A 26,120-nucleotide genomic window follows, 5' to 3' on the forward strand; every position below is an offset into this window, starting at 1 on the left:
CATATCAATTCTGTTTCGTGAGTAGCTCAGTTGCTCCGAGCTATTTGCTAACTCATCTTCCCAAGGATCAGTGATCATGCCAAACTTACCAACAAGGCAAGACAGTTCAGCATATCTACGGCAAGGAGTTCTCTGGTCATGGCACGTGGCCGATGCAGGCTTGCTCTGTGTAGTCTATAACTCAGATTCATGATCAGCTTATGTGGCACTTTCGAGACTCAATATCGGCCCACCCATCTGCTATAGATAGGGCGTTGTTCGAGTCCTGTGACTGATATTGATGGATAGCAAGCAAGTCCCGTTTCACTCGAGGCGCTGGACAGTCTTTGCCATCACACTTCCGTGGCATCCGTTCCCAACGGGCGGGATCTCATATCTGCAGAGCGTTCGGACAAGCCAAGTAGGTTCTGTCCGATATTAATAGCTACACCGCAGAATAAAAAATGTTACTGCTCGCTAACAATACCCATGTTTCAGATGAAGTTAGGTTGTATTCTGAATCGCAAGCTCAATTTTTGGAAACTACACATTCACCTTTGAATCCAGCTAGATTTGTACGACACGGTTGTTCTCAATCTCGACCATCGTCTAGTAAAAAGATCCATTAAATTTGAGTTTATCGTTGTTTGAGTTAGGGTTAAACTACAGAAAACCTCGTTCAAGATGTCTTGTAAGATAGATTGTTTATTACTTACTGTATGCCATGTGCGCGAGGAACTGACCATTGATGTTTATTGCGATTGGAGACAGATACCTGTATGAATGCATTAAGATGAGGTGGTGTGTTATTGGGCAAAGTACTCACGCAGAGACTCTTGCGATCCACGGAATAGTGAGGAAGCTGGATGTCGCAAGTTCAGGCCCAGTGAAAATTGATCATAGCGGCGCACATCAGTGAATGTGCAAGTTACCAAAAATAATGTCGCTTCCTTGGAATGCTCTAAGAGTTCCTTGGAATACGGCTCAATGCTGCACCTGGGAAGAACTTTCTACGCTTGCAGAACTGGCAGAACCTGACATGCACGGAAGTTCTGCCACATTCTGCAGGAAAGGTTCTGCCACTGGTTCTGCCCACAATACTAGCAATATGGCAATGTGCTGGCATTAATCGTAAATATGTATCCATTTGAAGGCACATCGACGCAACAGTAATTCCGGAGAACCACATAAAAGCCAGCCGTCTTCCTACTATCGCCTTCAGAATTACCTGATCCCGCACACACGATTCACAAACAATGCATTTCTCCTCCGCAATTGTCCTCGCTGTCATTGCTGCTTTAGTATCATCATGCTCTGCCATGCCCACTACTAGCAATGCAGCTGGCCTCGACGGTCGCGATCAGAAATGTCCCTCAACATGCGTAACGCACTCAGACTGCCAAGTTGAAGGATGCATTAGATTTTGCGTGAGTATCAGCATTTTCCTGGACCTGATAACATAACTCACCTGCATGACAGTACCTCCAGAATTCTGGGTGAGTCACATTCTTGATTTTACATCGGTGGAGTATGGCCGTTGACACTGACGCGCGAGTTAAGGGTGTCGATCTGTACAGTTAAGTGATACACTGTGCATGTAGCAGCGTATCACCGCACTTTGGGGCAAAGTTTTGGTCAGGAGATGTGGGGGAAACGTCAAAGAATTCACATCATAACCTTGATATAAACGAGCAACAATGATCTTACTTTTTGTCCAAGCCGTGCGATCGAGAGATTTCCGACATACACCTGCCAAAACTTCGAAGACGCTCGAGGTTCGGTTCGGGAAGATTCAGGTTCGACCGAGGTTCAGAGCCGGACTGCGGCAACACTAGACGAAGCCAACGTGCTATTGGCAGGTGTGGAGATGATCATGTTTCATTGTGAAATGAGTCAGGACGACTTCGAGATTATGAACTTGCTGATAAAAGATGCGACAAGAAAGAACAACCTCTTCCTGACTCCTGAGATTTACCAATTGCCGCAAGTGAAATCACTGTTCTGGAGTCACCTCTGGTCTTTGATTGAATCAAGAGGCAAAGTGTGGAAACCCCCGATCAGAGTGAGTTGCTGGTATGCTCCAAATCCGTAGCGGCGGGCGATCACTTTGTTGGGGTGGTGTGGGTGCTGGACGCTGAGGAGCTATATTTTTGAGCATCCATAAGGTGAGTTCCCCGTCATCTCCACCATATACTAGATGACTCCCGTCTCGGGAGAACGACACATAGCAAAGGGTGTCACGATTCTGGTGAAATGGCTTGCCGAGTGGCTGGTGGGACTCTATGTCCCATAGTTGTGCGACACCATTGATGCCCACGCACGCCAGGACATTGTCTTTGGGAGAAAGTGCGACCGAATTCAAGTGACTGTTGTGCTCGAAGGAATGAAGCAGTTTGGCCGATGTGCTGTCGAAAACACGTGCAAATTCGTCGGATGCGAAATAGAGTTTAGCGCCGTCCAACGACCACACCAAAGACGACACATAAAACTTCCCTGGGTCATGAATGGGGCCAACGACAAGCTCGCCGGTCTTCGTGTTCCAGATGCATATTGTATTGTCCCCGCCTGATGTAATTCTCTCACCCGAAGGCGAGTATGCAAGAGCGCACACACCGCCTTGCTCCGTTTCGATTGGGCCCACCTCGACTTTTCCACTTTCTGCATTTTGAATCAGGATTATCCCATCATCGGACGCGCTGGCAATATGACTTCCGCTGGGTGACCACGAGAGCGACCACACTACCTCGTTATGACCCGTCCAAACCCCTTCAGTCATCTCACCATCAGTAGTCCACCGCTGAACGCTTCCGTCCTCCCTCCCACACGCAATTATCTTCCCATCCGGTGAAAGCGCCAGTGCATATATACACCCTCCCCCACCTTTCCATGGTTTCCCGACAGCAATTCCCGTGTCGCAATTCCACTTGCGCATAGTGCCGTCCACTGAACCACTCACGATGTGGATGTTGTCATGCAAGAAAACACCGCTCCAAATTGCATCCTTGTGTCCTTCAAACTTATGCTTCAGAATTGGTTCTTCCCATTTCACCGTGGTCGAAGCGTCCTTGCGTGTCCGCCTTGCAAAGAATCACCTCGTTACGGTAGTCTGGTCAATTGATCCGATTCTGCTGTAGGTGATGATCAATTATGGGGGCGAAAAAGTTTGATCAGGACTCACTGGGTGGTATACTGGCCTGTTATTGCTTAATGGCAAGAGTTCTTATGTCCTGCGGGTGGAAGGAATTGATTCCACAAGATGGCGCTAATCGTCCCTTAACAGGTTCATGTCGCAATACAGCATTTTGATCTCTGCACATCCCGGTCCCTATTATGATATATCCATCTATTTTCAATCATAACGGCATGGTGAATCATGCTTTGATGCATATACTCGAGACAGCATAGTGGCCATTCAGTCCAACAGATTCCCGCATCTATGATGTGCTTCAGGAGTCCAAACAACGACCCCCAACCATCGAATTAGAGTCATATTTCAATCCATATACTCAAGTATATGCATCGACCAGTAAGTAAAAAAACATAGCTTCTTGCATCTATCTATGACTTGCTTCAGAGTGAACGTTGTTTTCATATGTACTCTGAATTTCGACCACATCTTGCTCATTTAAAGCTCTACTCGCGCCTGGAACACACTCCAGTTCTGGTCGATGTCAGTCTAAGCTATCATAGCATACATGAGACGGTATAGGTGCAGTGTGAGAGACAGTGCGTAGGGAATTCTGACGCCCTAGGTGAGTACATCGTGTGTCCGGTGTTTATCTTGCATAATCATCTGGTATAAGATGTGATTTGCTCTGAGCCTGAACCTCAGAAGTTGCTCGATAGTGCAGACGACCTTCCCTCACTACCTGCATGCATTGTCACAGCCTTATTTTCTATCCCTCATGTCACCACAGAACGCTGATTACGCCTTTCCCAGTTCTACATAGCTTCAGGGCCTTATTGACATGCTTCGTAGTGGCAGCCATGGGTCATTTCTCCGATCGGAAGAGGAGCGTGAACGAGTACAGATGTCAATTCTCAATCTAATGAGATTGATATGGGTGTCGTTTCCCCCCTCTGCTCACACCATTCAAGCAAGTGTCGTGTATACTGACTCATCTCTTGTAGCTATCTCTTAATCAGTATCAGCTATGTCGCCTGCCATATCAATAGGGCGCCAGTTCAATACTTATCCATATGACTTCCGCTGTGACACTGCATCAAGTTCTCGAACTTCGACCATCTCTACACTCTATTTCATTCATGGCCTGATATCCGCCGGCGCAGAACGTTCGACACACTGGTGATTTCAATCTGAAAAGGTCATGACCTACACCAATGATCATGCTGACTCGAGCCGATCCTCAGCTCGTGAAGTGCATTCATAGGCCCACCCACAGCCTGCGAAAGTATAGATATACTAGTACGTCAATTTATCGCTATTGGCCTTCGGGTTCTTTGGCAGGTCGGGTAAACTGTCGAGTACTTACCATCATCAATATTGTGGACCCTTGTATGAATCTGACTAACGAATGATGACATTAGCCACAAATGTCGATGCTAGCTTACCACACGATAATAGTAGCATGGATCGGACAGGGAAATAGAAAGCTAGAAGCTGACCAAGGCTGGGGTGCGAACGGGGAGGCACTTGTTGATAGTGGCACAGTCACCCGTCCGCGCTGGTCCGCTGGAGGCCTACATAACATTTTTCGACCTTCTTGATTGTCACTTAGCAACACGATCGTGGACAATTCTACAGCGTGAAACTCCTGCTACATTCAGCGGTACCAGATCACTGCCTGTAGATGCAGCATTATGTGCCATCCGATGCGACAATCTACGATATGCAGTAGAATTCGTGGAGCCGTGGCCAACAGTGGTAGGTGGCTTCTCGCCTATGATCCACAAATCCCAAGCTAGCTCGCAAGTTTTCGGAGTTCAGCGAGTGTCTATCTGGGGTTAAAGGGTCTGCGATGAGCACATACTGAGATCCTGCTGATCGGGCAAACATACAACACTTACTGCGGTGCGGTAGCTGAAATCCGTAATATTAAATCTTTCTCGTAGTTCGCCGTCGTACAGACTTGCAAGCGGTAGCGCGTCATAGCCTAGTCATCATCCTCACAACGAGTCCTCGTACAATGCCACCATTGTCATGACGTCAGGAGAGCCGCATTATGTTCCCTTGCCGTCTATCGCTCTTAGAGATATGAAGAATCTCAACGATTGCTTCGTCTGAAGGCGATACAATACACATCTATTATGGGTTAGATGGTGCTTACCTAGGACTCGATGGAAACAAATGATTTGAGATGTATGATCAGCAAGTGCATGTGGTACGACATCAGATGGATCACTGAAAGTAGCCCGAACAACAATTCCTACGAAACTCCCGTTCCCTAAAAAACAAAGTCCAAAAACGTATCCCTAGCAAGTGCTGGAAAGTTCCGCAATCAGAATCTCGTCGAAATCTGGTTCAAGATAGGAGACGCCGCACCCGTTGCTAACCTAATCTGCCTTATAAAAAATCTGGCGAGTTTCGCCGGATTCCACATAGGGCCAGATACCCTCGGACCTAAACTGCGGATACTTCGCCGTTCTTCGTGACTCCCGTGATCATACGCAATTGGCTCCTGGGAGTATATTGGCTGCTTAACAAACAAGCTATTATGGGGGTAAATATGTGACTGCCAAGCTTCCGATCAACTCGAAGTAAATGAAAGACTGACTTCAGGGCCTGTGGAGTTCTGCATTGGTCACACTCAAAAACCAAGATTGAAATTTGGTTCCCGTGAGGCGCTGCAGCTGATCGTAACTTGGCTAGATTTTCATAAGAGAGGTACTAACAGAAAATAGGCACTCTCATGGTCACCGTAAGGGTTACCATAACACAGCTCGCGACAACCGAGTCCAGACTCTATTCCGGAACAATCGAAGCATTGTAAGCACTAATAGTGTGTCAACACGAGCCCAATTGTCAAAATCGGGGGAAAGACTCGCCCGCGCTCTATGCCATGCTCTACACAAAACCTCGAAATGCAGATTGCGGACTTCCTTCAGTTGTCGTTCTGTCATTCCAGCCCAGTAGCCCTTGGTTCTCCTGCATGGGTACAATCATTAAGCTTAGTTTGCTCCTCAGGAAAGTAAGGAAAAGGCTTTTGAATATTATACGTAATCTTTCCATCAGAACTCCGCTTGTTCCTTGATGTGATATGAATCAGTGCCCAATACCTTTAGTAAGTCAACCGCACATGCATAGGAATGTGTAATCATCGAAGCCGACGACTCGGACGTCAAGATATAGGTGACTTCTTTACTTTCTCAGGATGTCAAGCCTAAGGAACAGCTGTATCGGCCCGTCTGCCTACGGCGAGACTATAGACAGTCGGCAAATGCAAATCTGTGATACTCTCCTGCTAAGCCGAGGGAGGCTGAAGGCATGACCATGGTGGTGCGTGCTTGGTCTATAATACGCATAGGTTTCTTTAGCGTTACAATCATAGACATCTTGCAGTGAACGTTGAGGCGCTGTCGGTGTGCAACCCGAGCCGACCTACGACATGGCGACCAAATGGAGTTGTACGAATCACGATTCATCTGTCCGAAAAGCAAGTCTATAAGTGATAGTGTATATTCTGCCCATATGAAACAAGTACAACGCGTTCTCGCGTTGTTAATGGTGTTGTACAAACTTCCTTCAAAATTCCGAGTTGCGATTGTGTCTAAGTTGGGTTTCCAGCATGAGTGCAACAGGCATTGCTTTGTGCGAATAAAAGAAAGATGGATAACGGCAGAACCAAATTCAATGAAAAAATGCACCTCGCGCGCAGAGTACGGGGTGGTCGAGGCGTCACGGGGAATGATGTAAATGGCGGTTGGAAATTACAAACTCAAAACCATAGGCGACATCTAGGTGACCCATTATGACACGGTCGGTGACGCGAGACAAAAGAACGTACTGAGTTTGGTACTATGATTTTCGAGTTACGACCGCTGGTGATATTCTGTCATGGCGAATCCTCTAGACGCATCCTAGCAGAATAAAGATAATAAACCGCACCTGAGTATGTTTCCAGAGTGTTCGGCATCGGCAGCTGTGTCGAAGGCTCTATGGACTCTGTAATTATGCTGGAGCTTGTATTCTTTCTTCTTTCATAGTCTGTGCCACGACCTCGTATGATTTTTCGAGTGTTCAGTCTGAGCAATGATGAGTGAGGTACTAAGTACAACTTCGTAAACCGCTCACGCAGCCAGGAATGATATTGCATAAACTGGATAAGCCTATCTTAGCTTGATCCAAGAATGACTTGTTTATGACTTACGTTTGCTCAGAACAAAATACATGCATATAAATATGAAGTTCGTTGGCATGGTGTTGAACTGTCCACACAATTCAGCCTGTAAAACTTGCGCATAGTGTTATCACGCACCAGAATAAGGGTCGACAGGCTGATAGTGCTGTATACAAGTATGTCAGGCTTTAAACTTGGAAAAGCACTGGTGAGACCAACCTGGTAAGAAGACCGGTGTTCACTGCATATACTATTAACGTATTAACCATGGAGTCCGCACTAGAATAGCGGATTCATTAGAATGTGACAAATGTAAACTTACGAGACGCACGTTGGATGGCTAGAGCGCATTTTCTGAAGGTAAAAGCACAATGCAGCAGCTATGATCATGTCTGTGGCGACTCCGATGGCCAAGGAAAAGGTTCCCAAAGGCTACAAGGGGTGAGGACGAAAAATAGATAACCATAGAACCACATACTTTCACGGTGCTCATGCGTGAAAAAGAAGATAAGTGGAAACTGTTTTGTGTACCATGTGAGTATACTTGATGGTACGATAAAAAAAACTGAACCTTTCTACAGTGAACACTGATAACAAGATTCAGAATGATTTTGGAGGAGAAGCTAGCATATACTCACCAGTTGCCGTGCCAAGTTGTGCAAAAACCATCAAAAACTTCGCAAGGACCCTTATCAGTACAGCGAAATGTGAAATCAAGTTCAACCTACCAAGGTCCCTGTAAGCCACCAATTTCTATAGCTGACTGTGCAAATATCAACACAGAATTCTGGAACAACATGAAAACAGTTCCGTACACCTCCAAACTCTTAGTGTGAAACAACTATCAGAAGCCGAAGGTCAGTCGTGGCTCACATGTTCACATCGGTAGAATTATTCTACGTACCTCTTGACAATGCCACCAACAATAGCCTTTGTTCGAAAGGACACTTCGATTAGATACATACACCACATGCAGTTCACAGGAGACACTCACGCCCAAAGTCATTTGCAACTATTACACGAAGGAAGTTCAATATATGCTGACGGTAAGCAAGAGGACAGCCTCACTATAAGAGTCCTAGCCCAAACACCGTTTGAGGAAAAGAGATCATTACTCTGACCAGAAGGGCTTACCATTGAGGTTTTTCTGTAGTCAACGGAAGCGGATTCAAATAATTTCTAGTTCATTCGTTCAGCGATGTGAGGCGAGGATAGCGGGCATCTTACGTGATGGTATAGAAATATACAGCGTAACCGACAAAAGCTTGATCAACGAAAGAAAGCAACCTTGACGATTTGAGCATTTCTTTTCAACAAGGTAGAAATCTAACTCACCATATCAAGGCAGCCTGGTCAAATGTTGTTGTATGATGAACGTGCAGGTGAACTTGATACTATTCCTGCACTCACGAGAGTCTTGTATGCAACCTTGTCTTGGGGGAAACGCCTATAGTAGGTGAACAGTTGAATGGTCAACATTCCAAACGCACTGTAACGCGAGTTGAATTCGGTATGAAAAGATGGAATATGTGAGTACTTACGTGGCAGAGACAGCGAAACCTACAAGCAAAGCACCAAGGGTATTATCGAAACTCGGGGGGTCGAATTGGTCAGACATCTCGCAGACCCGACCAAATGGATAAACAAACGAACGAGTGAGGACAAGAGTTGAGAGTAGAACGTGGCGGTATGAAATAGACGGCCAGACTTAAAGGCAAATTCATGGCCTTAGGTATACTCCGTAAACAGGGTAGCCGAAAAAGTTGCGGAGCCAGTACCGAATGCTGTGGCGGATGATGCTTCAACTTGGTCCGAGAACCGCGCGGAAGTTGGGGTTGAGTGGGATCAGAACAGAATCACCCAAAATTGTATCCTGGCAAAAAAATTTACCAGGAGAGGAAAGGTATCCGGAGTTTTGTTTGCTCCTTCAACAGTTCATGCATCTACTTAAACGTTACTAAATGCGGAGGCGGAAGCAAGTTGACGGGACCGAACGCTTTGGTACTTTACCTATTTTCCGTGCAGTCAATGCAGGTCCTCCAGTTTGCAGCGAAATCGTACTACAAATGTGTGTTCGTATGAAATCAAATCAAGTGCCGCAGTTCGCCGAGCGTCTATCACTATATAAACGTTGTGCCTGAGGCCTGAGTATTTGAATAACGGGATATGTAGAATGTGAGTGTACCCTTCAAGCTCGTGAACCCTCGGATATTATCGCAAACTTCCACATCGGCGAAGCAAGACACAAATCGTATTGTCAATGTTCAGTACGGACCAATAGAAGCCTTGACAAAAGATTTTGATCAATTCGCAATGCACAAGGTTTGTCACATAGGCTTGTTTGAAACCCGTTAATTTAACAGCAAGTATCATGTGGCCAAAGACCATGGCACGATGGCCTCGACATCAAGAAAGGATAGGCACAGGGACGCATGTGTCCTGTTCTGCGAATGGTCACGGATGGTTACATAGATCGATAACAACTGTGATGATGGTAGGGGTGGGTGACCGCAGTGAGTTACGTCGAGCGCAAAGTGCCTGATAGAAAAGTTTGGGAAGGTGCCGAGGATGGGCAGTAATTACCAATTTGTATAATCGATTCACGATAAGAGTGTTGCATCAGGCAAGGGGCCATCTGCAAGGGCGAATCCAATGCCATCCATCGTGATACTGACAGAGCCTTGGTGATCTCCCGTGTCCAAAACATGTGCGCAGTATATCCAAACCCGATTGCGAGATATAAGATACCACATCAAAAAAATTGTCTGGTGATTACAATTTGACAAGGTTTCGTTTGGATCAATGTTGTATGTAAGGTTATCCGGGTAACGTTCGGCCATCCATAAGTAATGCTTTCCAAATTCCCGTAGCGTCGGGGTTTGCATTACGTAATTTCATTGCAAAAGCGTTGATGTCCCTGTCCTTACCGTGACTAAGTTCGTGTTTTCCTTTATGCTGACTGTGATTCCTGGGCTACATCGTTGGACGCCTCGCACTAACGAGATCGGTGCTAATGAGAACTGCGACAGTACGGATGCCGCGGCGGTATGATCTTTCGGCCTAGCTGAATGTGTCGATATCGCATGAGGGCAAATTGCCGGACGCGAATTTAATCTTCGCGTCATGAAAAACAACATGTATTCGATACTCTTACATTGCGTAGACATAAACTATGGCCAAATGCTTCTACCCGTAAAGCTTTCAGCTGATATAGTATTTCTTTCCAGGCTCCACAACAAAAACCTCCGTTTTTCCACTGTCAGTCCTCAATACATGGCACACCTGCACTTTACTCCGTTTCCAGGTGTCAGAGCGCTTTGACTCAATGTCATAGAATCCGGGGCCCCCACCAGGCTCGCTGATGTTAGTGATGCTAGCGGTAATTTTCCCACTGGTGTTGTTGACAATGGAGACTTCGTCCACTGCAATATTGCCTGCTTCCATGTTTAAAACGAACTCCCTCATACTATACATCTCTGAACGCACCTTCGATTTGGTAAGTTTTTCCAGGCTCCACAGCGAGAACCTCAGTAGTTCCATTGTCGGCCCTCAAGACATAGCACACTTGCGTGTAGCTACGTTGCCATGTGTCAGATTGTCTTGACGCAATTTCATAGAATCCGGGTGCCCCGCCATTTTCACCGGTGTTAGTGATGCTAACGGTGATTTTGTCCCTTGTGTTGTTGACAATGGTAACTTTACTCATATTGCCTGCCTGCTCGTGTGTTCAGCATGATTATTATGAACGCACGTAGAAGGAAGAGAAGATTCCGCACGAGAGTTCAACACAGAAGTAAGATATCTCTCAGGCTGGAGATAGGACAGAAGATCTAGACCGAGGGACTGGCTCACAGTAATTGAAAAGGGTGATGAGGGAAAGGACTCCTTGACTTCAGTTGAAACATCGCATCTTTATATTGAAACACGAATCACTTCTCAGCGCTCAGCGCTCAGCTCTGATGTAGAGATGTTTGGCGATAATTCCATTCAATGTTTATTCTCTCTGCCGCGGCGCTGCCACTACACTGTGCCTGTAATTACACGGTTTCTGTACCGCCTATCAGTTGTAGCCGGAGCACCGTGCTCATTTAGTCAGCGTATTTGGGCACGTGTACTAAAAAGACCCTAAACACCCAAACACCTTATTTTTATTTGCAGCGCAAATACTAATACTTTGATCTGTACTAGCCAATGGTGATTGAAGTGAACAAGGAAAAAAGTCCGAGACCATAATGACCAAGAATATGACAGCAAACCAAGCAATATACTACAAGACTCTTGCACAAAGTCCCCATTCCATAGGCCATCTCTGAGTCCATCTTTGTCTCCAGTATTGCTATGTTATGTACAGTATTATACTTACACAAGGAAGTCCCCTTTTAACAATACTGTCACATACTCCTACATACAGTTGGAACCTTACTCTAGACTCAATGTCATGATGCTATATTGGAAAAACTCAAAAGAACCGAGTAGGATCCGACTCATAACACGATAATAGAACTTTTACAGAACTCCCATGAACTCCATTTTTCACCGGGCGTCCATTTCGGGTGAACTTTGTAGGCTGACTGAATGGAAGCAATGTCACGCGTCACGCGGATCTGAAGCTGGTTGCATTAATTTCCCCCGGGGGGTCCGTTTATATCTACAATTAGTCTCTTCGACTCGTGTATAAGTAACGGACTGAGGGAAGAGGGCAGATATATTTGTTGTGTCGTGTCGTTTACCTGTATGCAATGCATGCCTCAACAAGTACAAGTACAACTCAACTAATATCAGACTGGTTTCGGCTCATTGTATTATGATATTTCATATTTTTAAAGGAAAGCCTGTGGCAACTCCGCAATGGGCGCTAGGATTAAGCCAGGATGTTAATTTTTGGCCTGTCAGGATGGCAAGATGCCTGATTACTTACCTGCCGACTTGGCCACGCTCGATGCTTCCATACAGTCGGCTACAGTACATGTGACATGGTCAGGTCATGAGACTAAATATTTCTCCCAGTTCGCACATCTTTAGTTTGGTAGATGTGGGTCACCCGTGCATTGTGAAAAGCAAGCAAGCTCCGACACCTATAAATTACCGCAGAGTCATGCGGTAGTTAGCCAAGGGTGTGATTTTCCGCGTCCAAAGCATGTGCAGTATATCTAAAATAGAACCGGTTGACACACCACTCTCAAGGTAGGGAGATCCTAGCGAGCTTCGAAATCAACCACCCGCTCCAGAATGTGACAAACATAAGAGACTCACAATGTTTTCAAGGCGTGCATCCTGTTTTACAGAGTCCAGAGAATCACAATGAATGTACAAAAAGGAGTGCAATACTTGCCCGCGGTGTCAGACCCAGGGATGATGCACATCACGTCAAATACCAAGTCCCACTAAATCAGGATTCACGGTGGTTCCACCTTAACTATGTCATCTTCACCCGTCATCCCCATTTCTACGCTACCATCCCGATCCAAAATCCGACGGAGAGAAGCCCGCGTCAACGATCGTCCAAACTCCACAGGCACTCCCACTTCCGCCAGACAAAGCCTCAACACATCTTTGAGAGGAGTAGTAGCGAGCCCGCCACCGCGGACAAGACTAGGCAACGACAGCCCTCGTAAGATGTGTCCTGGAGTGAGAACAGATCCCACTTTCCTCCCTCGCTTAGTTCGTGCCACCTTGCCTTGTCCAGCAACCGGAATAGCACCACTATTTCCAGTACCAGATGCAATCGCAATATCCCGTTTTGCAACGTCCACTGCAGGACGCACGAGGACGGCAATAAACGATTTGAGCACAGCGGCTAATACCGATGATGGGGCGAACGCCTCTTCGACCTCCGCATTCGTACAGTGTTTGTCCAGGGAGGGAGAAGAAAGTTCAGGAAAATGCGGAAGACGCAAAGACCCGACAATCCTATGAATAGCAAGAATGAGGTCTGGCGGACTTAATGAGGCAATCTGCCGCGCAGAATAACGCCAATGTCTGAGCATTTGAGAAGAAGCCATGGGTTGATGCGGTAACGCTTGCCCATCCCCCGCAGTTTCCCCGGCGTATAGGGCAGTTTCGAGTCCACCTCCAAAAATCTTCGTCAAATCGATAATGGGTATCCCTAAACCCCGCTCAAGTTCGTGCGGTGGAACGATATCGCAAACCCAGGTTCCTATCTCATCGAAAACGGGCTCCTTTTTCAGTTTGGTGGTTACAGCAAGTGCAGGGTGGAAGCGTTTCTTTATGCCACAGACAAAGCAAGGTTCATCTACCGGCAAAAGTGCGGATTCTTTTTCCTTGTCCTTGTCCTTCAGTTTGTCCTTCTTTTCTTTCGCACTCAGAACAGGAACTTCGATCTTCGAAGAAGAACGTGGAAAAAGCCCCGAGTCTTCTAGGAAGGCATAGACATCACCAACTGTGAGGGAGATTAATTCTGCGGAGGCGGAGGCAGCGTGCTGGACATAAAGCGATTGCAATGCTCGGGCTCTTCCCCACTACCAACAAATTTAGAATTATGAAGCCAAAACGTCGATACCGATATAAATACGCACTTCGATAGCTTTCCTTCTCCCAGGAACAAGCGCCAGAAGATGCGCCGGTGAGGGAACGAGCTTATATGGTACCTGGAAAGGTGAACGGAACTTCATATCTATCATAACTTCATATCAGGAAAATGCAGATGAATACGCTCTGCAGCGCTGGTCAGAAATACCTTTGAGCGTCATAGGGACTCTTGGCAACAAACTCCGCAGAACCTTCGCGTATCCTAATTCATCCGTAGATTCTTGAGATTTCGTCAGAGATTGCCTTGTAATATCCGCAGGTTCGCGTTCCAAGGAAGGGATAGGCAGTGGAGGACCGGAGGGGACAGAGAGGAGCCGTGTCCCTCTATCAAGTTCGACATCGAGAACTTGTTCTGAACCAAGAACAGAGCTCGCTGCGTTCCCAAGGTCAAGCTACGTAAAGATTGAATATGAGTGACGCGAGGCTAAAAGCAAGACATACATCAATCCAATGTTCTACTTCCATTCTCCCGCCACTGGCCCACTCCATCACGACCTTCGCAAGAAAGGGCTCAGAAGATGAGCCTATGATAGCGAAAGGCGCTTTGTCCACAGTACAAGGCTGCCGTTGTGTATTATCGGATGGAGCTACTGCTAAAACTGTCAAACGTATCATAAATGAGGCCAGAGGTATCGACTACAGAAGCGTGGACATTCATCATTAAGACTTAGAGGAGAAGAAAAGAATACACGCACATAAGAGGGAGCAGTAACACTGAGCATCCACCGGTGAGTATGCGACGGCGGAATACCGAGGTCTAACCGTCGGCCTACACAGATAGGATCAAATTTAATTGACATGTTGCAAAATGTGAGCATACTTGGCGAGATAAATAAACTTCTATCTGTGATATGCACACGGGCGGTGATATGGAAGCGTGAAGTTGTGCTCCCTGGTATTGCGGGGGTTGCTGTATTTTCTGCAGCGTTATCAACAAGGGCAGGCGCGTCAACAACGAGATCAAGTCCAGGGCGAGCTCTATTTCGATGCGGAAAAGCCATTCGCCAGGGATGACCACCACCCTCGTCTGCTCTCCTCGCGACTCCTTCCCTACTTTCGAAACTGTGTGAAGGCCTGCGTAGATCGATATCGATACTGAGAATATCAACTTCTGTATCTTCTTCATAAGCATGTATGCATCTCCGTTTCGGGGTTCTTCCAAGAAACGGAGCAAGGGCAGGGGAGTCCGCATGTAAACCGAGGGTGCGTGAAAGCAGTGTGCTGGGTATGGCTGCCGCGCCAGTAGCTCCCTGCCCTTCTTTGGAAACAAAAGATGCGGGCACATTGACACCAACAGCTCGTTCAAACAGTCGTTGTAGACCAACGACACTGCCTCCCCAAGGTACTTCAACACCTTCCTCTTCGACCCGATCTTTCTCCACATCATCGCTAGAGGGTACCGGAACAGCACAAGCCGTGATGCACGCGTCGTGGCTGGCCCACTCAATACCATGAGCAAGCCGCGCGTGATTCAAGAGCCCTTGAAGAGTGCTGAACTGTGTGCGAGTACAAGTAGGGCATGTAATGATAGCAATCTGCTCCTCCATGGCTGTCTGTGAAGGGGGCAGACGGATGTAGAGCAGCTTTTTCTGCGGGTGTAGTTTCGCTGCAGCCGTACGTGTAGGCCTAACCTTTGGAGGTATTCGCTCGCGCTGTGTTGGGGCGACAGGGGAGAATGAACGAAGAGAAGGAGGTTCAGCATCGTCATATACTGATTCTTCGCGATCAAATAAGAAGGCGCAAGGTACTTCTACAGCGTTAAGGGCGTCTAAAGCAGCTTCTTGGAAATCGTCTGGTGTGGTATCAGGAGCTGGAGTGGACGGATCCCGAACGAGAGCCTCCTGTAGCATAAGTGCCCATGTTATGCGAGAGTCGATGGTGTTTAGAAGGCGTTGGCGGATAGTAATTTCGAGGTCAATCTCCTCAGCAATAAGCTGGCGTATTCCAAGGTCAGCTTCATCTGGAATATCTCAGGCATAGGGTACATGAAAAGTTTTGGGCAACCTCGCACCTTCTGTCACGGATTCAGTTTCAAGTTTAATATCGTGATCCTCGTAAAGTGATAAGCGCCTACGTTTTTGTGGACGAGAACCGACCAAATCGTGTAACGAAAGTGAATGGCTCATGTACACATCCTAGCCTACTTGTCCAGACTTGTCCTTCCGAGGAAACACATTAGACCAACCCCCACAGAAGGGGTCACATCGCGTTGAGTCACGATCGCGTTACAACGTGTCACGCGTACGTTGTCACACGCCTCCTCACCACCACCGTCCACTACGTCGAGATTCAATACGACCAACAAACAATGGGAATCAAAGGACTCACAGCGCTTATCTCAGAGCATGCACCAAAGGCTATTACAGAACACAACATAAAGACCCTCTTCGGACGCAAAGTCGCCATAGACGCGTCCATGTCCATATACCAGTTCCTTATTGCTGTCCGCCAGAAGGATGGCGAGATGCTCACAAACGACGCGGGGGAAACGACAAGTCATTTGATGGGCTTTTTTTATCGTACTATACGTATAGTCGAGAATGGTATCAAACCCGCGTATGTATTCGATGGCAAACCTCCAGAACTCAAGTCGGGTGTGGTATGTAGCTCAATCATATTGCATATGCATCATCATCACCTTCTCACAGCTCTCGAAACGTTTTGAAAGGCGGGAGGAAGCTAAGGAAGAAGGTGAAGAGGCTAAAGAAACCGGTACTGCAGAGGATGTCGACAGGCTCTCTAGACGAACCGTCAAAGTCACAAAAGAGCACAATGAAGAGTGTAGAAAACTATTGAAACTTATGGGCATTCCTGTCATCGTAGTATGTCTTTTAATGTGCTCTGTAGCTCAATTGTTAATACCCTCTCAGGCGCCATCCGAAGCAGAGGCACAATGTGCGGAGCTCGCCAGGGGAGGCAAGGTCTGCAACGCGTTGTTTCGTCAACTTCGTTACTCACCAAAATATAGGTATACGCAGCAGGTTCAGAAGATATGGACACCCTTACCTTCAACGCACCCATTCTCTACCGGCACTTGACATTCTCCGAGGCAAAGAAAGCACCTATCAGTGAGATAAACCTCCAAAAGGCACTCGAAGGTCTCGAGATGGACATGTCACAGGTCCGTTCTATATATGTCTCCTGATTTATCTAAAGCTTTCTTAGTTCATCGACCTCTGTATACTACTTGGTTGCGACTATCTCGAGCCAATAAGAGGAGTTGGACCGAAGAGTGCTCTAAAGCTCATACGAGAATATGGTGGGCTTGCAGGTGTCGTCGAGCATTTACGTGAGAAGTACGCGATTCCAGTCATACACAACTTAATTTCTCTGACGTGGTCATCTTAGGCAGGCAGAGAAGGAAGAGAAAGCTGCCGACGCAGAAGATGGTGCCAAGAAGAAAAAGGGAGGCGTTCAAGTCCCTGAAGATTGGCCCTGGGAAGAGGCAAAGAAATTATTTGAAAAACCAGATGTAGTGCCGGCTTCTGACGTTGATGTACGAAACTTGTTCACTGCTGTTCCATTGGTATGACCACTTACATCTTTTTCAGCTCGAGTGGAAAGACCCAGATATTGATGGTCTTGTGCAGTTTCTGGTCACTGAAAAAGGATTCAAGTAAGCACGGTCTTCCACCGACACAGCCACCAACTGACTTGACGCGGACACAGTGAGGAAAGAGTCCGCAAAGGTGCCGAAAAGCTACAAAAATTCTTAAATGCAAAGCAGCAAGGTCGCCTTGATGGATTTTTTTCAACACAACCCAAAACCTCGCCGAAGAAGTCGAAGGTCGACGACACAAAATCAAAAAGCAAAACAGTTAAAGACGGAAAGGGAACAAAACGGAAGGTGAGTATCTGTTCGAGGCACGATGATCTTCGCCAACATCATATCAGGCAGAAGAGAAAGCGGGGGCATCAAGCAGCAAAAAGAGCAAGACGAAGAAATAACTGGCCAACCACGTAGCACACTCCCCTTCCGCTTTACTCATTTGCTAGGTGTTTTTCGATGTCTGCACTATCTTATTAATATTGTACCACGGCATGTATTTCTCCGCATTGTATATTACTGCCCAACTTATATGATTAGCCGTCCAATCCAAAACACCGTCCTATTAATCAAACGCAACGAGGCCCACACTCTAAAAACACGTGTAGAAGGCGTTTTAGCTCGACTACTTCATCATGCGTGATCAGATTGCAAAAGGTGGAGTAAACAAGGCACCACATTCAGAGGTTCGAACGCAGGAGGCCTCGTGGTTACCTCAGGTTCGGAAACAAACCGAGAGAGTGGCACATGCCTGGCTCTTGACTTTACCCTTGACATCGACAAAGGATCATCGCATCGGGGCACACAGGCAACTCCCAAGGCCGCTGTCCATAGCGGAAAATGCGGTATCGACAGTCAGATAGCGGTGAGTATCACTTTTGAGTGATTGATCCACTGATTTGAACTCATCGATTGGCATCAAGATTCATCTCATGAGATTGTAGCCGTTCAAGCCCCCGTGGCTCGCAAACACAGACACCCCCGAGCACCAACGACAGTCCAGATCGTGAATGATGACTTTGATGCTGTGACCCAGGACGTCGACTTTGAGACTGCGTCGGAGATGCGGGGTTTTGACGGTGTCACGCAGGTGCATGTCCACAAGGAGGAGATGGAAGATGCCGCACGATATAGTGGTGTGTATGGGGTTTATGGGGAGTGGGCGGAGAAACATGAAGTCGACTATGGGCGGGCTCCTGATCTGCAACAAGAAGATTACCTTTACGCCGAGGAGCTTGCGAGGCGCGTGCTCGATGCGGGGCTTAACGATCAAGAGACCGTACATTCAATGGACAAGGGGCATCAGAATGGAGGCACTATAAAGCGTCATGGGCATCAGGCAAGATCGAAAGTCATCGAACGCGGAACGAAAGTTTCGATGTGGAGGGAAGATGTTGCGAGAAACGAGAAGGATGAATTTGGGAACGTGGTCGGAAATAATGTCGCTGATACTGCCCAACGGACCCAGGAGTGGCGAAGCAAGTCGCCGCCAATGCCCAGAGATATAGAGGTCTGTGCTTCGATGCGTCATCAAATTGAACATGATGTTGACCACCAGAACCTACAGAACCTGAAATCAGGACTGAGAAGAAGCCGCTCGAGTGCTTCTCAGACATATCGCTCGGAGAGATTATACACACCGTCTGATCTCAATGCCAACTTTTTACCTCAGGGGAAGAAAGGAAGACGCGATAAACAGGGTAGTCCTCCAAGCCCGACACGTTCTGAACGGATATACACGATGGCTGAACTCAAAGCTCTATCTAAGCATGTCAAAACCTCATCACTACAACCGCAATCACCAGCTACTTTTTCGCTAGAACCAACACCGTCTAGGAGTACCAATAGTAACAGCACCTCACCTCCACGTAGCCTTCCTAGTAGAAGCTGGCCTTCTCCGCCCGTGATGGGCGTTCGTTCAACCTCTACATCATCGGTTGAAACGGTGCTTTCGTCTTGCGAACCGACGTTACTTCATATAGCGCCTATACTTGCTAGTCTCGGAATTCGGCGCGAGGAACACCTACGTGCATTTGCCCGATTGCGAGAGGAAACGAGAGACAGGGAGATGAAGGAGGAGGTGTTGAAGAAAGGTGTGACTGTGCTTGAGTGGGCGATTTTGATGGACAAACTTCAGTCTTTTTGATCGGCGACTCACAGTGGCTTTGTTTTGGGGTTACTTTCGACAGCGTACTCAATGACCATATGACAATCCTTTTACATATCCTCGATTCTACAAAGTGGGAGGGTTTCAGTCAGGCACCTCCTGTATGTGACTTTAACCTTTAGAAGTTGGATTTTCTATCCTAAGTCCGTTCGTCCTGGGACCATCGCCGGACGCAGTTTCTTGCAGAGATGCGTCGCGACCCTGTGCGGAAGCATAAAAATGTGGGTATTATATTGTTTAGTTTCCTGCTTCGTGCAAGGAAGATTTTACTTGGCGGCAAGTTTTGATTTTGATAGCTGGTGCGGATCAAGCTCTGGCTCATGGCAAAACTATCGTGTCCCAGGCAAGCGCCTCATTCTGGGGCATGCGATATTTGGTTCGTGCTCGAGTTGGCATTGACCCAAGATATTACAAAATGCACCTCGCAGGTAATATATTGCCACCTAGGTGTTAACACCTGGATATATACCACTTGCAGATCCTAAATGCGAATTTATGTACAGGGTACTTCAAGGACGATTTCTTATCTGCAGAATCGGTTTTTGAAAAGCTGCTAATGGATAGATTCAGTTCAAAACCGCGTAATCACGCTGGTGGTATAGCCAATAGTAAGACTGTGGAAGAATTCACTAACCTAGATTAACTCGTCATCAAACAATGGAAAATCAGGGAATAAGAATGGCAAGGGCTGCTGTGGAATCCGGTCAGGAGACTTGGGGTTTAGCTCTGAAGACAAACAGTACATTTCCCCCCGTATACGATTCAGCTCGGGATAGTGATCAGGAAGAAGATTACTCACTAGAAACTAAAAACTTGGTTGCCGTAAAAGGACCCACGGTATTACAATCCGAGGGCAACTTTTCTCAGTTAACAAGGTCAACAGACTCAGTACGTTTCTAGAGACATGCGAAAAGAGCTTACGAGAGAGAACCTATCTTAAAATGACAAGAGGTCATGTTGGCGCTCAAGATAGCCCGGCAAGAGCACCCATGGGCAAACCACTGCGAGGTAAGGCCTAAATTTATTTGCCACTCCCCAGAGTGGAAGGATACTCAGACTATCATGTCTAAGAGCTCGCTCTTTGAGATCATCACGCACTCTCTGAGCGGAGTTCATGATTAGATATATTGACAAGTCATACAGAAGGGCATTGCCTGCGGCTTCTTCCAACAGCATCACTACACAATTCGAATGAATGAATGCTCTTCACGGCCACTTGCACTACGTTCAATATCATTCGCTGAAAATGATGTAGACCTACCTGAACAGTCCGACTGCGCTCTACCAAATAGCACTTCCAGATATCCCCAAAGCCTCTTGAAGCGATCGAAAAACGAGACCTTCCCTGAAGTTCTTTGGAAAGTTCTTGCGGAGCTTCACATGATGCAGAGCCTAGTATGATTTTTTCTTCTGTCGCTGTTGTTTCCGAAAAGGATAGCGAGGAAATCTGGGGAACTTTGTGGGTAAAGCACATGTTTCACATACACGTGCTGGCGACAAGGAATTCAAGTTGTCCCTTAGTTGATTCGCCTCAAAGGTGTCATTCAGAAACCTTTCCTGAGCAAAGTATTCCTGTTGGGGCTTGCGTATCGCAAGAATAGCGCCTCGTATCCCTCCAGAAATAGAACATCTGCCTTGACAGAGAGGTCGAGCAAGAATTTAATCGATCAGAATAATCTGTATGATAGCGCGAAAGCAGGAAATCTGACAGTGGTAACGCGATGTCACCCTAAGCAGTCACAAGATGGACCCAGATGCACAAACAAGACCACAACAACCGCCATTATTCCCGCCGTTATTCCCGCCGTCAATTCCAAAGTTCTACATACTCGTCATTTTGCAGGAGAACAGAAATCATGCATGCCGCGACGTCTGCCAAGGTATGTCATATTTCAAGTCGGCCTCATATAAAAAGTGTGTTCAAATTTGTTTATAGAAACAAAAGGAATACACCGATAAACTTCAGGCAGAAATTGACGTCCTACAGAAGAGGAATAGGGTTGGAGCAGATAATTGACTCAGACGGAACGTGCTGACCCCTCGAACTAATTTATATAGTGAGGACGAGAGCGCTGAGGCTATCGTATCAAGACATATAAGCCTGTTGCACCGTTATAATGAAGCCAAGGACGCTACTCAGGTTTGACCCCCATGTTCTGGCATCTATCATATCCTCCAACTAATGCTCTGCATCAAAGTTATTGATAGGAAGGGTATAAAACTCTACAGGGTCCTCTACTGCTTCTAGGATATGCTCATATGTTGTCACAGCTCGCCAATATGAAGGAAACCACCTGTCCGGCAAATCCATAACGACATGGACCTCTTGGATGATCAGTGACCACTTACTTGCCCCTGCTCAGCGCTCTTCCCTGCATCCTTTGCTGTTTTTTCTGTCTCGCATACATCGTGTTTAGCCAATGTTTAGTTGTATATCATGTTCGTAACCATCCAACTGGTCCCATCTCCAGCCCATTCGTGCAATTATTCCATCCAGCGCGTGTCCTCCTGCTGGCCAAATCTTGACTGGTTTTGGCATATCATCCATATAGCCCACCCCCACCCAACGAGCGTATGTTCATCACTGAGAACGGCTCGCATATAAAGTACGACATCACAATCTTTTGCAACAACGGACTCGACAACGAGCTCACCGAATTGATAGAGCATCTCTTAATGAGGTAATCAAGTGAAACAACTGTCGGATTTGCTGTAGTTTGTCTTGTGCCCACACCGAGTGCCCCAGTCATTCGAACCCATCGAGACGACCACAGTCACCGCTGGTCGGGAAAGTAACAAGATATGATGTCTTCCAAGCGGCAGCAATGAAAGAGTAGGTACGTCCAAGTTTTATACAAGGACATGATGATTAGCGTAAATTCTGTCAACTGTCCATACTCAAGACCTAACCACCTCCAAAACTTCCCTTCGGCTGTCACCAAATCCAACAATACGAGGATGTGGTTTACAGAAAGTCCAGGATCTGGCTGGTCCGCGTGAGGTCTATGCAGACTGCATGCAGAATTGTGTCCTATCAGTGGGTTGGTGTAACTTGGTTCAGACCGCCGCCCGCGCATAACCGTTACATCAAAAGGTGACATACCAAAAGCTTAGCTTTCAGTGTCAGCGACGGTGTATATGCTGATTATGGGAACTCAGGTAAACCGGCATGCTTACAGTTGGTCGTATTCAGAAAGTACCAGAAGCTCTGTCAAGGCCACCGCACGATGTCACTGTCATTCCGCCTTGTCTGCCATCAGGATCTTGACCTCCATCTCTCCTAATCCCTGCGCGTCTCTCACGCTTGCCTACCTGTCTACCACTTCCTTTGTGTTTGCATATTTCCTACCCGCCTGCCAACACCATATCGTTGTCTGCAACTCCCAGTCTACGGTTCCCATGTCCTCCCTAGGATCATGGCGGCTGACAAGGATGTCGAGATTGGCATGACGGGTTGACACAGATGGCGGGATACGTGATCACGGTGGCTTTGACGTAGACGGCAGGGTGGTTGCGATGATGCATACTTTGACCACCGCGGAACTTTCCGATCACTGTAACAGACGTGACCCCAGATTTTGGCACGGAGTCCTGCGCGGATTTCATACAGCTTCAAACAGACGAGGACACGCAGGAAATGGTCAAGCTTTATAAATTGCTACCTGACCTCGTTCGATTCAATCGCAAGCTGCAAGATCCCGATCCTGAGCGTGGCGACGTATCACTGGGAGGAAGCGTGCACTCATGCAGCTTATGAAGCGGCACTCCGGATCTGAAAGTACGTTATGGAAACCATTGGCTAGCGGACCGCGAGCGTTGGAGCCATGGAGTCTGAGCGCGTGATCACTGAAATAAATTGATCAATCAGAATCAATCAGATCGGATCGTGCACGTACTGGGTTTTTTTGTTAACCAGTCCAGAGGTAAATCAAATATATGGTCTTGTGAAAACCAAGGTGTAGATAAGATGCAGGCTTTCTCGGTAACGACGATCTTTGAACGCCCCAGTTTCACTTGTGATCTGCTGTGGCGTACCGTAGTTCACACAGAAAGTTGACTTGGTTGACACTCGGGGGAAAAGCAGGTTCCTATGGCTTATATATACTGTTAGCTATGGAACTACATAACTACATAGAACAGGGCAATTGTGGCATCATGATCAGTGATCACATTGGATGTCCCGTGCCGGCTACCGAATAACGTGTAGACTCCAATGTCGTACTACATATGTATTAGGATTTCTACTAGCGTTTCGATTCAATCATTCGTTTCCTTCTCTGACCACCACCATTAATATTCCTATAGTCCCGCCCGTTGCAATGGGAAGTGACACCTACTTCATCGGGATCGATGTCGGCACTGGCTCTGCTCGTGCCTCTCTCGTCGCGCAAAATGGCGAGATCAAAGCGTCCTCCACAAAGGACACCATCACCTGGCGCGATCAGCACGATCACCGCATCTTTGAGCAATCAACGAACAATATCTGGGAGCAGATCTGTACCGCGGTGAAGGAAGTGTTGAAGGAGTCTAACATCCCCGCGACTGCAGGTCAAGGGGCTTGGCTTCGATGCCACCTGCTCTCTCGCCGTGTCAGATTTTAACGCGACGCCGATAACAGTAACCAAAGGCAACGATCTCGGAAAGAATGGTGATCGGAACATCATTCTATGGGCAGACCATCGCGCTGAGAAGGAGGCTGAACTTATCAACTCCACTGGGTCGATTGTCTTGAATTATGTTGGCGGAACTATGAGTGTATGTATCAGCTATTAATCCGGTGATATCTTGCTAATTCTACTTTGCGAGCAGCTTGAGATGGAGGTGCCCAAGATTCTTTGGCTTAAGAAGCACATGGACCCTGCCCTATTCACCCGATGCCAATTTTTTGACCTTCCCGATTTCTTCACATATAAAGCAACCGGAGATAACACACGCTCATATTGTTCGACTACGTGCAAATGCTCTTTTGTTCCTGACAAAGGCTGGCAGCCGGACTTCTTTGAACGCATTGGTCTCGGTGAACTCATCGATGATGGCAACTGGAGGCAGATGGGCACTGCTCATGGCAGAGTACAGGCTGCTGGAAGCCCAGTCGGCCAAGGCCTGACTAAACAGGCCGCTGAAGAACTTGGACTTGTGGAAGGCACTGCTGTAGGAAGCGGCCTGATCGACGCGTACGTTATATTACATCAGTGTGTCTACTTTGATGTAGATGCTCCTGTGTCGTGCTAGATATGCTGGCTGGATGGGCACGGTTGCCGCTCGATACACGGAGAATGGTCAGCTCTCAACCGTACTTCCCTCTCTCGACGAGTCTCGGCACCGTTTGGCCGCTGTTGCCGGAACTAGCACTTGTCATCTTGTTCAGGTAAGTTACTTGCACATATCATCTTTATACTGACGAACACGCCATTCCAGAGTCGAGAAGGTGTCTTCGTAAAGGGTGTATGGGGCCCATATAAGGTATTTCACTGTCATCCCGCATATCAATCGATTCTCTGATGGTACATTTTCACAGGATGCAACTTTCCCTGGCTGGTGGATGAATGAAGGGGGCCAGTCGTCCACGGGACAACTTATTGACTTCATCATCACCACTCATACTGCGTATTCTGAACTCAAGGAACGTGCAAAACAAGAGGGAAAGGCTATTCATACTGGTTCGTGTATCTCTTCACTTTGGAGCGATGTACTGAGTTGTGTTCTAACCGTTTGTCTATAGTCCTGCTGGACGTCCTCGAAAAATTGCGCCACGAGAATCATGTCGATACCTACACGGAGCTCACGAAGCATATACACTTCTACCCCGATTTCCATGGTGAGATGAGCTACATTTCGTTTTAATATCTTGCTGACCTCTATCGCAGGAAACAGGTCTCCGATTGCCGACCCTCGAATGAGAGGTTCCATTGTCGGTCTTGAGCTGGTAAGTCACTGCTTTGCTTAAGATTTGAACTTCAGCTGAAGTGTGAGCTAGGAATCATCTATCGCTGACCTCGCTCGCAAGTACTACCTAACACTTGAGGCTATCGCACTTCAAACACGCCACATCGTCGAGGCTCTCAACACAGCAGGTCATGACATCACGTCTCTGTATATGTCCGGTGGACAGGCAAAGAATGTGGTGATGATGCAGCTCTTTGCGGACACGTGTGACATCCCCGTCATCCTGCCCAAGTCACATTCCGAGGCTGTGGTTCTCGGTGCAGCGATGTTGGGAAGGATTGCAGCAGAGGGTGTCAAGGACGGAGAAGACATGTGGAAGATTATGGTAAGACATCCTATGTAATCTATCGAGCGTAGTAGATACTGATTGTCATTCAGGTCGAAATGACACCCACTGGAACCCTCGTGGCTCCTAGTGCTTCATCGAAAGTGAAGAAACTGTTAGATGCCAAATACAAGATATTCCGAGAGACGATTGATATCCAGAAGCGGTGGAGACAGGAGATCGAACAAGCCAGCAATTGAAATGTGCATGTGCAGTCAAAGAAAGCGCAATCCGGTTCACGATAGATTTGTGTAGTATTGTACCAATATTGTATGAATGCAAGAACACGAATTTGGTATCCCAGTCGAC

General features: G+C 47.1%; 7 protein-coding genes across 7 annotated transcripts; 4 read left to right on the plus strand and 3 right to left on the minus strand.

Annotated features, from left to right (window-relative positions):
* Nucleotides 1-1,088: 1,088 nt before the first annotated feature.
* EDB93DRAFT_1165289 (uncharacterized protein) lies at nt 1,089-1,540 on the plus strand. The gene is made up of 2 exons (XM_041450166.1): nt 1,089-1,393; nt 1,448-1,540. The coding sequence occupies exons 1-2, from the start codon at nt 1,236-1,238 to the stop codon at nt 1,518-1,520; spliced, it is 231 nt and encodes a 76-aa protein (XP_041304761.1). The 5' UTR covers nt 1,089-1,235; the 3' UTR covers nt 1,521-1,540.
* Nucleotides 1,541-1,680: 140 nt separating this feature from the next.
* Nucleotides 1,681-3,019, minus strand: EDB93DRAFT_721628 (WD40-repeat-containing domain protein). The gene has a single exon (XM_041457221.1). The coding sequence runs from the start codon at nt 2,909-2,911 to the stop codon at nt 2,009-2,011; it is 903 nt and encodes a 300-aa protein (XP_041304762.1). The 5' UTR covers nt 2,912-3,019; the 3' UTR covers nt 1,681-2,008.
* A 3,867-nt stretch (nt 3,020-6,886) lies between these two features.
* On the minus strand, nt 6,887-9,066 carry EDB93DRAFT_721103 (uncharacterized protein). Its single transcript, XM_041457219.1, has 21 exons — nt 8,819-9,066; nt 8,688-8,766; nt 8,613-8,626; nt 8,505-8,564; nt 8,412-8,456; nt 8,346-8,355; nt 8,272-8,289; nt 8,182-8,207; nt 8,093-8,118; nt 8,006-8,040; nt 7,916-7,952; nt 7,849-7,864; nt 7,756-7,795; nt 7,609-7,709; nt 7,497-7,556; nt 7,416-7,443; nt 7,308-7,365; nt 7,232-7,256; nt 7,046-7,182; nt 6,945-6,989; nt 6,887-6,894 (listed from the first exon to the last, which is right to left on the minus strand). The coding sequence occupies exons 1-20, from the start codon at nt 8,893-8,895 to the stop codon at nt 6,970-6,972; spliced, it is 912 nt and encodes a 303-aa protein (XP_041304763.1). The 5' UTR covers nt 8,896-9,066; the 3' UTR covers nt 6,887-6,894; nt 6,945-6,969.
* Nucleotides 9,067-12,673: 3,607 nt separating this feature from the next.
* EDB93DRAFT_1253343 (uncharacterized protein) lies at nt 12,674-15,952 on the minus strand (the record flags this gene model as incomplete). Its single annotated transcript, XM_041453441.1, has 7 exons — nt 12,674-13,756; nt 13,814-13,911; nt 13,975-14,218; nt 14,268-14,462; nt 14,522-14,595; nt 14,647-15,786; nt 15,838-15,952. 7 exons carry the CDS (start codon nt 15,950-15,952, stop codon nt 12,674-12,676), a joined length of 2,949 nt encoding a protein of 982 aa, XP_041304764.1.
* A 121-nt stretch (nt 15,953-16,073) lies between these two features.
* On the plus strand, nt 16,074-18,105 carry EDB93DRAFT_721852 (PIN domain-like protein). The gene is made up of 9 exons (XM_041457223.1): nt 16,074-16,425; nt 16,475-16,648; nt 16,697-16,747; nt 16,795-16,947; nt 16,992-17,122; nt 17,175-17,322; nt 17,378-17,442; nt 17,496-17,673; nt 17,721-18,105. The coding sequence occupies exons 1-9, from the start codon at nt 16,135-16,137 to the stop codon at nt 17,772-17,774; spliced, it is 1,245 nt and encodes a 414-aa protein (XP_041304765.1). The 5' UTR covers nt 16,074-16,134; the 3' UTR covers nt 17,775-18,105.
* On the plus strand, nt 17,954-19,599 carry EDB93DRAFT_721832 (uncharacterized protein). The gene is made up of 3 exons (XM_041457222.1): nt 17,954-18,238; nt 18,297-18,883; nt 18,941-19,599. The coding sequence occupies exons 1-3, from the start codon at nt 18,214-18,216 to the stop codon at nt 19,517-19,519; spliced, it is 1,191 nt and encodes a 396-aa protein (XP_041304766.1). The 5' UTR covers nt 17,954-18,213; the 3' UTR covers nt 19,520-19,599.
* Nucleotides 19,600-23,859: 4,260 nt separating this feature from the next.
* On the plus strand, nt 23,860-26,011 carry EDB93DRAFT_1242097 (uncharacterized protein; the record flags this gene model as incomplete). Its single annotated transcript, XM_041451968.1, has 10 exons — nt 23,860-24,054; nt 24,089-24,295; nt 24,350-24,714; nt 24,773-24,908; nt 24,959-25,003; nt 25,059-25,200; nt 25,263-25,358; nt 25,408-25,466; nt 25,518-25,811; nt 25,865-26,011. 10 exons carry the CDS (start codon nt 23,860-23,862, stop codon nt 26,009-26,011), a joined length of 1,686 nt encoding a protein of 561 aa, XP_041304767.1.
* Nucleotides 26,012-26,120: the final 109 nt, after the last annotated feature.

The sequence above is a fragment of the Suillus bovinus genome, assembly GCF_016758785.1.
Source record: "Suillus bovinus strain UH-Sbo-P2 chromosome Unknown EDB93scaffold_57, whole genome shotgun sequence".
Classification (NCBI taxonomy): domain Eukaryota; kingdom Fungi; phylum Basidiomycota; class Agaricomycetes; order Boletales; family Suillaceae; genus Suillus; species Suillus bovinus.